Source organism: Phaethon aethereus, assembly GCF_964289735.1.
Source record: "Phaethon aethereus genome assembly, chromosome: 26".
In the NCBI taxonomy this organism is placed as follows: domain Eukaryota; kingdom Metazoa; phylum Chordata; class Aves; order Phaethontiformes; family Phaethontidae; genus Phaethon; species Phaethon aethereus.
In genome coordinates this window covers 5,127,749-5,144,407 of record NC_138602.1, presented here as the reverse complement: position 1 = coordinate 5,144,407, position 16,659 = coordinate 5,127,749, and the positions used below count along the sequence as shown (strand labels likewise).

The following is a 16,659-nucleotide window of genomic DNA, read 5'->3' as shown; positions in this document are numbered from 1 at the left end:
GCGCCGCACCCAGAGCCCGGCTGCTCAGGGCCTGGCACAAAGCCCACTTGATATTTTTATCCCCAGCATCCGTGTTGTTTGAAGCTGTCCACTGCTTTTTCCACGCCCCCCCCCTCCTTTTTTTTCCCCTCACAGCCCTCCCCTGACCCACCCCGGCTTAGAGACAGCAATAGCAACACACCCTTCTGCCGCTACGACCTGAGCCCAGAAGCCATCGGCTGCCCTGCGATGGCACCGGGCGTGGGGTCTCAGCCGCTCTGATACAGCCTGGGGGAAGTACAAACCCCCCCCAGGATGCCCGGCAGCGTGTGGGGCCCAGGCCACGCTCCCCACACCCCCTGTTCTGGGAATAGCTGTACCGGCTGTCTCTGCCCCCCTCCCAGGCCTGCTGCCCAGGCAGGAACATGTGGGGCTCAGGGCAGGATGTTCCAGTAAAAGCAATGGTTTTTAAGCCCTGGGATCTGCCCATCTTTATTCCACAGCCGCCAGCTGCCCCAAGATGGGGAGAGCACGACTCCCAGCGCAGCTTCTCAGGCCGCTTGTTTCGTGCTCTGAACAGTAAGTCTGCCCTGGGGCACAAAACAAGCCAAGCCCGATGGGAAGTCTCATTTCTTAAAAAGAAGGGAATTTAAAACAACAATTCAAGTTTGGTAACTCCTCTCACCCTCCTCCCCAGCTATAAATGAGGCCAAAACTCACCCTCGTGCAGAAATCAGGTTCAAAGTTCAGCCAATTTGTGTGGGCTACCGACAGCCCCATCCCCCTTGGGGGGGTGACAAAGGCAGTTCAACTCCCTTTGCAGAGCTGTCACCGCAGAGCCCCGGACTAGGGCCGGACTCGGCTCCTGAAGCCCACGGTGAGCTCGGAGCAGGATCCTGGAGGAAGAGCTCCAGGCAGGGGCTGGCCCAGGATGCGTGTGGTGACAGCGGTACCGGGTATTGCTTGGCCTGAGAGGACTGGTGCGTAGGCAAAGGAGCTGGCTTGACTCGGAACGGGCTGGAGCAGTTTCTCAGCAGGCCGAAGGCAGCGAGTTGCTCTCCACCTTCAGTCCTTTGCTGGCCAGGAAGGCGTCCTGCTTGGGCTCACGGCCCAGGAACTTCCTCAACATGTCGGAAGCATCCAGGGAACCACCGGGATGCAGGATGCAGTTCCTGTAATCCATGCCCACCTGCAAGGGGAGAGACACGGGGGTACGCGTAGGACACCCGCCCTCCCACTGATGCCGCTCCCCACCATCTCCTACCACCTCTGGCAGCCCTGGCCACACGCCGAGAGCCTGGCGGCACAGGATGCCCTCCCTACCTTACAGTTCATGATCCCCTCCTGCTTGAAGCGCGTGTGGAACATATCCATGGAGTACACTTCGCTCCAGAGGTAGCCGTAGTACTGGGCATCGTAGCCCCCGGCTAAGTGGCCAAACGTAGCAGGCATGTTTGTACCTTTGCGGCAAAGGAAGGGAAAGGGCGTTAACGGGAAAGGCTGCTGGAACCGCTCACAGCATGGAAAAACCCCTTCGTGCTGTAAATATGGCAGAGCAGGCACTGGGTCAGCTTGTTCACAATCCCAGGGGAAACAGGGAAGAACTTTCCAGTTATTTTTGTATGGTTTCAGCCCTGCTTTTCCCAGAGCCAGCAGAAACGGTCCCCACTGAGCCAGCCTGAAGCCCCAGCCTTCAAAAGAACCTGCTGAGCCAAGCTTGCAGGCCAGGCCTAGAGAGAAAGCGAGAGCAGGACCCCCAAACCCCTAGGTACCTGGGGTAGCAGGGACGCCCAGCACCTCTTCACACAGCCGGGCAAACACCTCCACGGGGTCAGCCTTTGTCTGGGTGTGCAGCGCCTGGTCCACCTTGGCCAGGACGATCTGACGCAAGTTGAAGAGCCCTGTTCCCAGAAGAAGGGGGCAAACTGAGCTCCTGCCTGCAGGCAGGAGCATCTCTGAGGCCAGGTCACAGAAGGGCAGGCTGGGGGGTTCTCTTCACACCCAACTTCCGACCCGCTTCCCCAGACCAGCCCAGTTCAGCAGCACTCGCTCAGGCCTAAGCCTCATCCCCTGCCTGCAGATTAACTCTGCCTTCCCCGGCACCTCTTCTCACCGTGCCACCACCCAGCCCGCTGCATGTCTTGCCGCACCACGCTCACTCTTCCCGGATGAACGGCAGGCAGATGTGGTTCCTTCCCCCAGTCCCCTCGGTCCCCACAGCACCACAGGGAGCAAGTCAAAGCCTTTCCTCTACCCAGCCAGGTCACTAAGGGTCCCCTTCCCCTCCACACGCACAGGGGACACCATGGCAAGGCTCTGCCCATGCTGGGAACAGCACCCAGCCCTTGTTCCTTCCAGCCACTCTTTGCTGACTCCCACTTCCCTCTGCAGGGCCCCACCTGTGTTTGCCTGCCGGGATTTAATGAGCTTCTCCAGCAGCTCATCAGGGATGGGGCTTCCAGTTTTGTAGTGCCTGGACATGCGCAGCAGCGGCTCCTTCTCCCACACCCAGTTCTCCAGCATCTGTGATGGTGCCTCGACAAAGTCCCGCTCCACGTGTGTCCCACTGAACATGGCAAACTCCGCCTAGGAGACACAGCAAGCTCAGAGCGGGGTGTCATTTAACCCCACAGGAGAGCACAACAGGGGGAAGGGTGACAAACCAACCTTCTGCCAGCGCAGCCAGGCCTCACCTGAGAGCACAGCTGGTGCATGACATGCCCAAATTCATGGAAGTATGTCTCCACTTCATCGTGCTGCAGCAGGGAAGGCGCATCTGGCGTGGGCTTGGTGAAATTGGCCACCATGGCAGCCACCGAGATCTGCCGGCTGGAGTCCGGCAAGAGGCAGCCCGGCTGCAGGCCGAAGCAGGCTGCGTGCCCGTACTTCCCTTCCCTACGCCAGGAAGAGAAGACTGTCACATGGATCGTCCTCCTCGGTCAGCTGGGAGCCACCGCGGTCCTGCTAGAGCAGAAGCCCCGCTCCCTCCGCACAGCCAGGCGTCTGGGAGCAGGGCAGCCCCTCCTCTTCCCCAGGCGTGGGGCAGGCTCTGCTCCCCCTGCCCTAGCCCTCCTCCCTCGCTTCGCCTTGCCTAAGGCCTCACCGCGGGTACAGGTCCAGGTAGAATTTGCCGATGGTCTCCCCAGAAGAGGTGTCCTTCACTGTGTAGAGCTGGACGTCCTCATGCCAGACCTGAGCCTTCTCTTCCAGATGGAAGGTGAGCCCCAGCAGCTCCTGGTAAATGGCCAGCAGGCCCGTGGTGACCACCTGCATGGGGAAGTACTCCTTCAGCAGATTCTGGTCCACGCTGTACTTGGTTTCCTCCACCTGGTTCATGTAATAGCGCATGTCCCAGGCATTGATGCGGTTGTCAAACTCCAGGCCACGCTTCTCGCATTCTTTCTTTTTCAGGTCCAGGATCACAGCCCGTTCCTTCTCCCCGAGGGGTTTCAGCTTCTGGGCCAGCTCATCTAGGAAAACCAAGGCAAGGCAGGGTTAGTGCCCGGGGCCGAGAGCAGCACACCCGGCCCAGTGCACGCCCCTGCTCTTCCCCTCCGCAGCCCAGTGCCGTACCCAGGAACGTAGCCACTGTCTTGCTGCTTTTAGCCATGTTCATCTCCAGCACAAAGTCCGCGTGCGTGCTGAAGCCTAGGAGACTGGCTTTCTGAGCACGCAAGTCCACCAGCTCCTTGAGGATCAAGCAATTTTCCTGCAAGGTAGAGTCAGACAGAGTGAAGTGGGGTATGCAGGAAAGAAAGGAAGCACGAGCCCCAGTGTGGAAAGAAGCACAAATCTCAGACAAGACCCTCGGTGCCTGGCCCTGACCTGGCATCCCTGTCTGGCCCTGCTGGCAAGCAGCAAGGCCCAACCTACCTCTTTGCACCTGGAGTTGAACATTTCTTCCACCTTCCTCCTTGTCTCAGGCACGTAGCACTTCTTCAGGAGAGGGAAATAGTGCGGGTATTTCAAGGTGACCTTCAGCTTGCCATCCTCTGTCTTCTCCAAGGAGTTCAGGAAGTCCTCAGGGAGCCCCCCTGAGAAAAGAGCAGACAGGACTGACGGAGTGCCCAGGCCTCTCCAGAAATACCAGCTCTGGGATTGAGCACAGGAGCAGGCTCTTGGTCCTTGGCCAGAGGAATCCAGGCCCTCAGGGGCACACCAGCAGAGAAACAAGACTGAGTGCTCCATACCTAGTTCCTCCTTCGAGAAGGGCAGGTAGGTGGTGTCTTCGTTGAGGTTCTTGTTGAAGTCTATGCAAAGGACGCTCAGCTTTTTCTTAATTGCTTTGATTTTCTTTAAAATATAGATGAACAGAGAAAAGTCAATCCAAAGGGGGAAATCAAACAGCACCGTTCACCACCTCCAGCCAGCAGCCCGCCTGCCAAGTTGCCCAGTGGTCTGCACTTGGCTCTTGCTCAAACGCAACGCTGCAGAATTAATTGCGTGCAGGCGCTGAGCTCTCAGCCTAGAACAGGCTCCCTTTGATCACACCTGGCAGGAAAGCAGCCACCTCAGCAAGGTCCCAGCCGTCTCCTGCCAGCTCAGGAGCTGCAGGTGTTTAAGCAACAACCTCTTCTACCCTTATTTCATTTCACCTTCTCTTCTATTTTTAACCCAGCTTCGAGGTCCATGCATTGGCACAAGATAAGACAGGGAGACCCTGAGCAGCTCAGTGACCCCCAGTCCACGCACCCCAACTCCAGCTCCAGGGGGGCACCCCCCTGGACCGCCCCTTTGCTTGTGGGGACCGGGTGCTACTTCCACTCCTGACCTGCACATAGCCATCTGCAATCTCAGCTTCTTGGAAGCTCCCCAACTCCCAGTGTCCACCCCACTTTGTAAACGTCCCATCCAACAGAAAGGAAAAAAGAGGGGCACAGAGACATCACCCAATGCACCCAAAGCCACATGAATCAGATGCAATATTCAGGAGTCTGAGTCTCAGTCCTCTGCTCTAACACTACACTGTCCCGTTAGCCTCCTCTACGTGTGCTCACTTTAAGCTCTGTAATCTCACCTCCTGTGTTTCCTCAGGGAGATGGAGACCATTTCTTTTACCCAATTTGATCAGCCTCTCTAGATATCTCTTTGCTTCAGGCTTCAGTGAAGCGCTTTCTGCTTTCTCCTGTAAAACAAAACCCATGAGCACAGGGAACTGCAGGATCAGGTGTTGCAGGAAGTTGGTTCCTGGGAGGAGTTGCGGGTTATTGTAACATCAGTGACTCAGACACAGATGGAAACACCCCACAAGAAGGGTTTGGTTTGGTGCATTAATTCGTACCACGTTGATTAAACATCTCATCTTTATGTCGTATTACAGCCCTTTTCAGGGCATTACCCAGCCCCGTCCCAGAGCGAGACAGGATGGGTTTACTAACACCATTTTACCAAAGGGTTAATCGAGGCCCCGAGACGGGGCAGAGCCCTCAGACCCCAACTTCCCATTTCTCACTAACAGCTCAACCATTCAATCACACAGCAATTCAGTTCCAGACCTGACTCAGTATCATCCCCCTCTAAGTTCTGGGGCAAGGGAAAAGGGTTTGTTGTAATTCCAGGAGGTTTCAGTGCCCTGTTCAGGTGCATCACTGACAGAGCATCCTCCCAAACACACACCTGGAGCCAGACAATCCTCTGGTACACGTCCTGCCTCATGCTCATCTCCACGTCAAACTCTGAGAGTTTCTTGTCAGCCTCCGTGCTCGCCGCACGGATGTCTTTGCAAGGAGAGACATGCTGGGGGAAGTCCAGCATGTTCCGACGGACTGGAAAGACAGAAGAGGGTTTACAGCGAAGGCAATGGCTTCACGTCCCAGAACTGCTTGTGAGTGGGAGTCTACACACAGAGCCTGTGTTAACTGGGAGCCAGTTGATGGCCCTAGAGCCTGACCTGCCCACCCACACAAAGGAAGAGCAAGGCAAGCTGCTGCTGTCAGACAAACCCTGAGCTGTTCTCTCTGAGCAGCACCCGTTCACCCCTTCCTCGCTGCCGAGCACATCTGTCCACCGATTTCCTGCTACAATCCATCTTTCTCACAAACCTCACACGAATGCCATGCCTGTGAGATCCCAATGCCTTTGCCCCAGCTATAGCTGGTATCAACAGTTTCAAGAATCACAGGACTTCTACACTGACAGACACACGTGCAGCATCACTGCATGACTCCTTCCCTTAGAGGACCAGGCTAGAAGTGGCACATTTTTACTGCAGGCGCTCCTCAAAAGCCACAACGTCCCAGGTGTGCTCTGTTCTGACATATTTCCATTTTAGAAGTGAAAACAGGGAGAATATTCTTTGCCGCCACCTCTGCAAAACCTCAAATAATACAACTCCAGTGGGAAGGTGCTGCCCTCCAGGCACGAGAACTCTCCACCCAGCAGAAGGTGAGCAGGCAGCTACTCTCTGTTGCCCAAGGAAAGTGCTGACAGTTCTGCTGAAGTTAACATTACCCCCTGCTTAGTAAGGGCTTTTTCTCTTATTTTAGGAAGAATATCTGAAAGAAGATCTGAAATAAATCAGAGAAAAGAAAGAGGAGGCTTGCAGGCTCGCTTCTGCTTCATACAGACGTGACACCTTGCAACACGGGCGGTGAGGACAGCTAACAGATGCCGCAAGGCAGGAGGGGGACTGCATGACTTTGGCACTCTACTGCTGTAAATAATTAGCCAGAGATATATCAAAGTCTGCATCATTTGCCACCACGATGCCATCATGTCGTGTTATTTTACACATAATCCCCAAAACGATAGCAGCGTTTAAAAAAGGCACAGAGAGAGACATTCGCTGCCTCAGGGAAAACGTCAGAAAAGAGCTGAGGATTCCTTATCTCATCTGAGCCATTTCTGCCAATGCCCAATTTGTTCCCATTAACGCACCTTGACACATAAAAGCAGCAGACAACCTTGAAAACCTGGCTACTCCTCCCGCAGACCATCCTGCTGCCAAACCACCGTCCTTGTTTTAGACTCGCTCTTCCGTTCCAAACCTACTCTATTCTTTGTACTTCTATCTAGCTGTACAAACATTAACTGGAAAAAAAACAAACATACTGCTGAGGGACCCAAGGGAAGAAAAAAGGATATGCAAGTACAGAGCAAAACCAGCAAGAAAATCTTAACAACATCTTGATTTCCAGAAAGCCAGTACTCCCTCTTGGTGTACGCACCCGTATATTCCACTTCCACATCTGCCAGTGCCTTGAGAGTGTTTTCATAGGACACCTCGCCCTGCTCCTGGGAGCCCACCCGGTCATACACGAGCTTGGTCCTCTCTGTCAGCTCTGCAGCCATGTTTTCTATCTGTTCGGCAGTCAGGTCCCATCTTAGCTGATTTGCCAGTAGCCTGGGGGACTGGCTATCCACAACGTTACCTGGGGACGTGGGGAGGAAATGGTCTGTGAGATGCAGTCTTAGGCAGGCTGCAAAGAAAATTCAGCTGCATAGCTAAAGCTCGGTAAAAGGACTTAAAGGAGAGGCCCAGCAAACACACCACGCTGATGGGAAAAAGGCTCCTTAAAGAACCAGGGTGCTGGCGGCAATCAGCAACCAGATTATTTTCCGGGCACTCTTTACCCTCTCAGCCATGACAAGCCCTTCACAGAAACCCGACTCCCTCCTCGCCGTGTCCCTGGCAGGTGCCTCTGCCCACGGCTGGGGGGGCGGCTGTCGCAGCCCAGGAGCAAGGCTGTGCCCTGCCCGGGGCAGGAGCTGTTGGGTGGAGGGGGTTCAGGGAGGGCAGCAGGAGACCACGGCCTCCCTGTACAGCCCTTGGGGGGCTGCCCCGGCTACCTCCTCCGGCCCCCAAGCCCTTTCTCCACCTCCGCCACGCCGCCCCGCCGCCCTCGTCTCCTCCCCGCCGTCACCCGCCCCCGTATGCTCCCCACCCCGCCCCAGGCCCCCGCTGCACCCCAGGTGCCCCCGACGCCGCCCGGTACCTGTGGGGGGGGCCATGCCGGGGGTGCCGGGGGTAACGGGAGGCCTCGCTCTGCTGACGAGGCCGGGAGGAGACGGCGCCGGCCCCACGCACGGAGCATGTGCCCCAACCATAGAGACGGGCAGAGAGATGGGCCGCGCCGAGGGATTCTGGGAGCGTGGAGGACTGGGCCGCTCTTCCCTTCCCTTCACCCCATCCTGGCCGGGGGGAGCGGCCCATCCGCCCGCACACGTAGAGCCCCATCCCTGCCCCGACCCTCAGCCTCGGCGGCTACGGGGCAGCGCCATGAGCCCGGGAACGGGAGCCGAACCCCGTCGGGAACGGCAGTCCAGCCCAGAGCTCCCGCCCGTCTATTCCCATAGTAACGCCCCCTCTCTATGGTAAAAATCAGGGCGGGGCGACAGCTACACTCCCGGCCTCCGGCCCCGCCTCCGAGCAGCGCAGACTGCGCATGCGTCGAGGACTCCGCGCCTGCGTTGTCGCCTCCTCCCGTCCACATAAGGACGGGGCGGGTGTAGGCGGTGCTTGGCGGTAGCGCAGGCGCGCCCTGGGCGGAGGCAATGCGCAGGCGCAGTGCTGAGCCCGCCCCGGCTGAGACGAGTGTCGGGGCGCCCGGTGAGCGGGGCGGGGGGAGCGGCGGTGCGGGGGGCGGGCCGGCCGCGCTCCGCGCCGGGAGTCGTCCGCCTCTGGTCCTGGCGGGGGCGGTGGCTGGGCTGGGGGTCGCGGCGGGGCCTGGTGCTTCTCTCGCCCGGCCTCCGATGTGGGCTGGGCCCGGGGCTGAGGCGGGGTGTCCCCCCTGCGCAGGCCCCGGGCCGCCGGTGCATTCCGCTGTCCGGTGGTGGTGGGGAGAGCCCTGCCGGTGCTTCCGTCTGCCCACGAAGCGGTGTGCGAACAGGGCTGCCTTGCCGAGCGCGGGGCGGTGGCCTGGGACCCGCCGCTCCCCTCAGGCCTGCCTCCCGTCTGCCCCAGACACTGGTGGGAGCTGAGGCCTGGACCATGCGAGGTTGCTGGTGGGGACCCGGGGGTGTGCGTGGGGACAGGTGATTCCCTCCTCTTTGGGCTCTTTGGCCTTGTTTGTTACTGGGGCTAGGAGCCTGGCGCAGAATTTCACTCAAGACAGGTGCTGCGATGCCTGTCTGCAACTGGGACCAGTGGTACCCCTGGTGTCCTTCAGTGGATTGGGCCCGGCTTAGCTCTGCTGGGCTCTCTTTTACAGTGGATGTGTTTAAATGATTTAGTTTGTCTATTAAATGGCCTTATGGTTTTCCATGCTACAAACCCAATTTAGTGTTCGGGAGAGGCAGAGAGCTTTAGCTCAGTGGTGGTGCCGTGTGAGCCGCTGCGCCTGTCGTGCTTACAGGGCCTGCATTGGGATCTCTGGGAACGCCCAGCCTTGGGGTGTGCTTATGGGGGTCGCTTTGCTATGTGTGTCTTCACTCTTCTTTACTCCTGGCAGAGTAGGTGGTGTAAGCTGGTGAGCAGCGCAGTGGATTGTCAGCCGCTGCTATCAGTAGCAAATTGCTTCAGCCTTTGTTTTTGTTTCAGAATCAAGTTATGCTCTGGAAGCAGAAGACTGTGGTTTTCTAGCGGTGAACTTCTCAGTGCTCGCTTTGTCTAGTCCTGGTCAGTCTGAGATGTTTTGGTAGCCCTAGTGCCTGCAAGGCCTTTGGTGTATTTCCCTTGTCAGGAGCCTTGTGGGGCAGGACTGTGCTGTGCAGCTCATGCTGAAGAGGGTGAACTGAGGCCCGGAGAATTCATGACAAAGAGGTCGTGGTTAGAGCAGAGAGTTTAATGAAAGCTCTGGAGGCCTTAGTCAGTCCTGAACAACTCCCTTATCTTCCACATTCATACTGAGGGAGAGCAGTAGAAAAGCTCTTTGACTTCTTGTCCGTCAAGTCACGTAACTTCTCTCTCTACAGATCTTTTTAAAGTTGCAAGAAGTTGAAACAAACTGCTCACAGCCTCCCAGAATGGCAGACCAGAAGCGCCTTGCCTACTCCATCATCCAGTTTCTACATGACCAGCTACAAAATGGGGGTCTGTCTCCAGATGCTCAGGAGAGTTTGGAAGGTTGGTGGCTGTATGCGCTTCCCTGTTCATGCGCCCCAGGTCTGCCAGCCCAGTGCTTGGGGAATTGGGACACTCTATTACGCTCCTCTACCTCTTACTTAGCTGAGCTGTTCCTAACATCAAACCTTGCTCAAGATTTGAAATGAAATTTGTCATCTTGGGCATTAGGGATGCTGATTGCTTGGCTGATTTCTTGTTATCTCTTTCAAAAGCAGCTTAGCTTGAGGAAGGGATATACCTGGGATCAAAAGCCTCCCTGATCCTCAGGTTGTGACTTAAAAGTGTTAAATGAGGTGGAGTCAGGAAGCTTGTAGTGTAGTGTAAAATGAGAACTTTGCCATTGTATGGAAGTGCATTATGCTTGCAGACTGCTCTTCCTGTTCTGCTATCAAAATGCTTTTCCACAGCATGGCCTGGAGTATTTATACAGGCTTTTTCAGAGAGCACACTGATCTTAAAAGATCCACTTAAGGAGCTTACGCTCCTTACTCTTTGGCCTGTACGCTTGTCCCACTGAGAGAGAGCCCAGGCACGTCTGCAGAGTGGGGGGTACATTCCTGAGCGAGGCAGGAGAAGAGGGCAGGAGGAGGGTGTTGGGTGGAAGGAGGGGTTTAGTTCTGGTGCCTTTGGACTGTAAAATACAGCACAAGAGTTTTGTAAAACTAAGCTCTGTTATGTCGCTAGGGATTTTCTCTGTTCTGGGAACAGCTTCTTGATGAGGGAGGAGGTGGTGGTTTGGTGTCTATGCACTTCTGCGTGGCCACAGGGCAGCCACCCTCTGGCAAGTGGGGGTCTCTCCCTGCTCTGTGCCACCCCTGGCTGTGGGAATGCTAGCCAAATTCGACTAACTTCTACTCCCAGCGCCTGCTCTGGAGTCACCCGAGGGGCTGGGAGTTGTGACTGATGCAATCCAAGAGCTTGATCTCCAGAGCTAAGATTTACCCAGCTCTGAGGTTTTGGCAAAAATTGAGGCTATGGCCCAAATATGGAAATGTGTGGCTTCTTTTTTTAGTTGTGTTTTTTTTCCTAGTGTGTTTAACAGTAAGGAACTTAGGTGCTGTGGGAGAGGGTTAAGTATTTAGATGATGTAGGGAAAGCTAATTACTTGGCTCTTCTTGTCCAGTGGCCATCCAGTGCCTGGAGACAGCATTTGGGGTCTCGATGGAAGACCAAGGCCTAGCTGTGTCCCAGACTCTTCCCGAAATATTTGAAGCTGCTGCAGGAAAGGTGAGCAAGTGCCCTAAAATATGTGCTGAGTTTCCATTTAAGCAGCCAAAGCAATGAGCTCTGCTTGACTTCTGTGGCAAAGCTGCCCCCTCGGAGGTGTGGGGGAGTGAAATGTTTTGGGCTTGACAAACAGCGCTTGGGAAGGAGGAGGTGTAGTACATCTCAGCGGGAGTCTTTATTGCAGCGTTTTCCCTTTCCTTGTAAGGAGCCTGAACACATCAGAACAAATTCGGAGCCCATCACCCCCTCTGAAGATGACATAGCTGAAGCTGAAAGACTCAAGACTGAAGGTAACCTCCTCTGGAGCTGGTGTATAATGAGGTTTAGATGATAATGGGGAGGGAGGCTTAATTCACTCAGCACCTGGGGAATGCTTGGAATGGGGAAAAAAGCACATGGGATCAGCCCTTCCATTTCTGCTTGTTTCTCTGCTTGTGCTCCAGGAGTGCGTGTAGGTTGGCATAATTTAGCTGCCACAGAGCCTAGATAGACAGCTGGGTCAGCACTTTCGTTTGCATCCCGAGAAGCCCACGCTGTGTAGAACAGGGCATCTTTCCTGTTGAGCTCTCCCCTGTGTGTTGCCTTTTCTCTGCTGCACAAGAGGGCACGATTAGTGCTGAAGTACAACGGAGAGCTTGCTTTGAGCCAAGACACTGCAGTGCTTTTCAGGCTGCGGTGCTGCTTTGCGGAGACCTCAGGTGTGCCTGAAGTGGGAGAACAGCTGAGGGGGCTTGCAGGATCTGGGAACCTGGAATTGCCAAGACACAGGTCCCCTGCCTCACTGCTGAATGTGCCTCATGCTTGTGAGCAGTTTGACTTGCAAAAGTTGCAAGCTCATGGTCTCTGTTTTCTTTAGAGCATAGGTCCAGGCCTGTTGCTTTTGTTTGTCCCTTTTTTCCCCACTTGCTAATGAGCCTTTCTGCCATCTCTTTAGGAAATGAACAAATGAAGGCAGAAAACTTTGAAGCTGCTGTGTCTTTCTATGGAAAAGCAATTGAATTAAATCCATCCAATGCTGTGTATTTTTGCAACAGGTAGTGATTATCTCTTTCTCCGCTCTTGCACACCCTTGTGTTTTTGTTCTTACTGATACTTAAGACTGTTGAATGGTCAAAATCACTTTTTTACAATTCTGTAGACTGCTTGTTCTGTTGCTTGCTCTTTGTGTGGGTTTCTTTAAGCTCATAGTGACACACTTTCCTGTGCCTTCTGCCAACTCTGTGCCCTGGCATCTCTAGATAGGGTGTGGGTGTGGAAACAAACTCTGTCGGGCATTTGAGGAGATACAAGGATGCCAAGAAATGCTGTCTGCTTTCATGCAATTAACTCTAAGTGGGATAGAGAGCCCAGGTTTGCAAGGCTGTGTTGATAATAAAAACAAAGGAGTGAAATGAGACAAGTTGAAGGCTCGTTATTGAGAATTACATAAGTTGATGGGTGTGTAAAATGGGTATGCAAGCAAATTTCCTATTTTTCAGTTCAAAACAAAAGAGTTTGGAAGTTGTTAGGAAGACAATTGTTAAATAAAAACAGACTTTGAATCAGGATTTGTTTTAGTTACCTGCTTATCATGAATACTTACATACAGCTGGCTACGTGCTAATGTCATGGTGAGGTATTGCTTGGGGCAAGGAACTCCAGCTGGTGCTTTTGGCTAAGCTTTGCTTCAGCTCTGTGAGGGTCAGTCCCATGAGGTTTTGGGCAGGTGCCCTGATGTAAGAGTTGTGAGATTGAGGCTTGAATGAGCATGTTATGGCTTCAAAAACAGTTTTCCCTCTTACATGGAGCATGTGGAGAAATGGATGAAACGGGCGTTATGACTAAGACCGCAGGGTATAAGGGAAGCTGAGAGGGATTGTCTGAGCTAGCAATGGTGATACTTGCGTGCCTCACCAGAGCCCACGCTCCTCTTGGAAAGCCCATAAGGAGGAGTAAGAGCCTCGATTTATTTGCAGTAGGAGCAGAATGTGGAGCTGGGTGTTTGGATAGCAGCCTGCTCACCTAGATATGGCCTGGATTTCTGTCAAGTTCATACTTGACTTTGCCTTGTACAACAGGAGACTACAGAAAGGGAACAGAGGTGACCTTGATCAAGCTGATAAGTCTTTTCTGCACATTTTTCTCCATTCCCTCCAGAGCTGCTGCATACAGTAAACTAGGAAATTATGCTGGAGCAGTGAGAGACTGTGAAAGAGCTATAGGCATTGATCCAAACTACAGCAAAGCTTATGGCAGAATGGGGTAAGTAAGAGCAGGGGTTTTGTGCTAGAATTTTAATCTCAATATGCCTAGTGGCAGTGATGCTATCGGTGGTTTTCTGCCCTGGAATGCCATGCAAAAATACCTAGTGTTTTACCTCTGCTGGGGTGGAGGAAGACTGCAAGTGCTTATCTAACACTGTACCTTTTTATGTTATTTCCACTCTAATAGCCTGGCCCTCTCCAGTTTAAATAAACATACGGAAGCTGTCGTTTACTACAAAAAAGCCCTGGAGCTGGATCCAGACAATGACACATACAAATCAAACCTTAAAATAGCTGAACAGAAAATGAAGGAGACTCCTAGTCCAGTAAGTTCTAAAACTAATGCTTGTTATGTGTGGGTAAGATTAGAAGGAGGCTTCTTCACTGTAAGTGCTAACAGGTGCTGTCTGGCAGAGCCTTGGTGACCCAGCTTGTGTTAAGAACACAAATCTTGTGTGCAGACAGAGGGGAGATAGTTAATGAGTCCTGCTGTGAACACTTCCACTAAAATCCAGAGAGGGTCATTTGTCTTCACTGCTTGAGCACAGTCACCTGGGGCTTATTTGAAAGAGCTGGAAAATGAGACTGATGAGAAAGGAGTGTTTTGAAACAGCAATTTTGCCTTAAGCACCTTTCTTAATTAAAGTCACTGCTCCTAAAATCCAGCTTTTTTTTCTAGTGCCCTGTTAGCAATACGCAAAGGGCATTTTATGTGTCTTTTTTTCTTACAAAGATTTCTTGAGAAACCTGGAGGTTTCCTAGCCAGAAAGCTGGTGACTGCACTGCTGATGTGCTCTGTGCAGGAAAATGTTAATCATTTTGAAGGGGATTTTAATTTTCTAAAGACTTCTGCAGTGCAAAGGTGACCAAGTGGATGTGTTTAACGTGGCAGTTGTGATGGGTTGCAGCTGTGTCGCTAATGTGGCTCAGCTGGTGAGAGAGGTGGTCACTCAGTCATGTAATACAGACATCTGCCCTTACTGAGCCTGATCCCCCGAGGCACTCCAAATTCACAGGAAGGGTATGGACTGAGCTTCTTCCCTTTGTTGTGGTTTAAGGGGCAGATTCTGACAACGCTGGGAAGTAAAGTATTAGTGCTCATTGCAAAGCGCATCAGGAAGTGAGAGGATGTCATCATCTGCGTATGGTTTCTTTATTCTTACAGACTGGAGGTCCGGGCGGATTCGATTTAGCTGGCTTGCTGAACAACCCTGGCTTCATGAGTATGGTAAATTTGGACATGAATCACAGCCAGGCTGTATCTGGTCTGTGCGTTGGTCTGTTCGCAGAGAGATGTATCGGTACATGGCGTGGGGAGCTCCTGTGTCTCTTCAGCAGATTTGTTCTCTTTTCATTTCTTGGTGTCAATGTTGCTGTGAGGAAACTGTGCTTGGATTTCAAATGAAGAGCCAGTGACTTCTTCACAGGCTTCTCCTTGCGATACGCTGGATGTGGAACGGGAGCCTGTTCTGCATTACCAGCCTTGTCTTGTGTGTCGCACTGTGCTTCTCTTGGCTATTTTTGTCCTATTGATCTGTTTCCAAGAATTTCTGCCTTCACTTTGTTTGTAGTTGAATGGCACAACATCTGCATATCTACCCAGTCATTTCTGACTAAATAGGGTGTCATTTTTTTCTCCCCTCTTTAAATAGGCATCTAACCTAATGAACAATCCACAAGTACAACAGCTGTAAGTTTGATCCCATCTTGTATTTCCTCTTTGAATCGCTCATTTGAGGCTCTGTGTGTGTTTGGCATTTGCAGTAGGTCTGAACTGGTGGGAGGGGGAGGGTGCCTGGGCCAGAAGAATGGAGTGCAACCTTTAAACCAGTCCAGCTGCCTGAGCTAGCGTGCGTTTTGAGTGCTCTGCACTGTGCTGAAGAGAGTTCTTAGTATAAATGTTTGCGGGAGGGAGACAGAATAGATTGTGGCACTGGAACTGGGGTTTGGGAAGCTCGGGGTCACTTTGGCTCTGCCGCATAGTATTTGTGACCTGGAAACAGGATTTCACAGCTCCATCTCAGAATGAGAATATTTCCACTCTTTGTGCTACAGGGTTATGAGGATCAAATCACAATGTTTGTGAGATGCTTAGATAATATAAAGTCATAAAATGCATAAGGCACATACCTCTCCTGACTGTCCTTTCAGAGCACAGGTAGGCAGTGAGTTAGGAGACCCTGTGGAGCTCATCCTTTGATTACCACATGAGATAATTAGGCTAAAGGGCTGAACATCAGCCACCATTTCCATTTGCTTCTGCCTGCACCTTCCACTGCTGCTGTCAGCTGAGGTTCTGCACCAGGTGCAGCCTGAGGACTTCCAGAGGAAGAGGCTGTGTGTTCTGGGCTATTCACCATGAGTGAATCTGTGTTTAGGCTGTCCTGTTGGTAGATCTCTTCTGATGAAGAGCAAGCAAATAGCTTGTGTGAGGAAGGGCAGTATTTCAATTAAATGTAACATGCAAAGGGGGAATCTCTGGGAATACAGTAACTGACACTATTATAAATATTCTTACAGTTTATTACAGTTACTGTTCTGCAGTTAATGTACGAAAAGTTGTTGCAGAAGATTCCCTTGCAGATAACTTCATAATCTGTGTGAAAAGGTGCTCCCATTATGCTGACACTCCCCTCCCAGCGTAAACTAAAGAATTTCTGTGGGGTTTTTTTTTTGAGCAATGACTGTTACTTCCACAGCATGTCCGGGATGATTTCTGGTGGCCACAACACCATGGGAGCAGCAGGTACCAGCCCCTCCACAAATGATCTCGCCAGCCTCATACAAGCGTGAGTAGGGAGCTGGTAAATGGATTTTGGGTTTTTCTAAGCAGAAGTGGAACCTTAATTTGAAGGCTTAAATGTTGGGTGAAGTACTGCCTCTTTTGGTGATGTGAACTGCTTGTTAGAGTGGTGTTTTGGCAGTTGGCTGTAAAGAATTTCCTAGCAGCAGACTGTGTTTGTGTGAAAGCCCTAACAGGGCCGTTGCTTGTTCTCTTTCAGTGGCCAGCAGTTCGCTCAGCAGATGCAGCAGCAGAATCCTGAACTAATAGAGCAGCTACGAAGCCAGATTAGGAGTCGAACTCCAAGTGCCAGTAATGAAGATCAGCAGGAATGAGCACTCCAGGTGAGGCTGTAGGGAGTGCTGCTGTACTGTGGCCAGCTGTGTGGGAGTTGGTGGATTTGGCAGCACTATCTATCTTGTGCT

General features: G+C 52.7%; 2 protein-coding genes across 2 annotated transcripts; one reads left to right on the top strand and one right to left on the bottom strand.

Annotated features, from left to right (window-relative positions):
- Positions 1-1,009: 1,009 nt before the first annotated feature.
- THOP1 (thimet oligopeptidase 1) lies at positions 1,010-8,012 on the bottom strand (the record flags this gene model as incomplete). The annotated part of the gene is given in 14 exon segments (XM_082010961.1): positions 1,010-1,168; positions 1,303-1,439; positions 1,752-1,880; positions 2,379-2,565; positions 2,673-2,874; positions 3,083-3,449; positions 3,553-3,688; positions 3,853-4,013; positions 4,170-4,272; positions 4,997-5,104; positions 5,596-5,744; positions 7,146-7,349; positions 7,914-7,977; positions 7,980-8,012. Coding segments are annotated over 14 exon segments (2,139 nt in total).
- A 1,755-nt stretch (positions 8,013-9,767) lies between these two features.
- On the top strand, positions 9,768-16,569 carry SGTA (small glutamine rich tetratricopeptide repeat co-chaperone alpha; the record flags this gene model as incomplete). Its single annotated transcript, XM_082010798.1, has 10 exons — positions 9,768-9,982; positions 11,106-11,209; positions 11,415-11,499; positions 12,144-12,243; positions 13,346-13,450; positions 13,640-13,778; positions 14,618-14,680; positions 15,105-15,142; positions 16,152-16,241; positions 16,455-16,569. Exons 1-10 carry the CDS (start codon positions 9,883-9,885, stop codon positions 16,567-16,569), a joined length of 939 nt encoding a protein of 312 aa, XP_081866924.1. The 5' UTR covers positions 9,768-9,882.
- Positions 16,570-16,659: the final 90 nt, after the last annotated feature.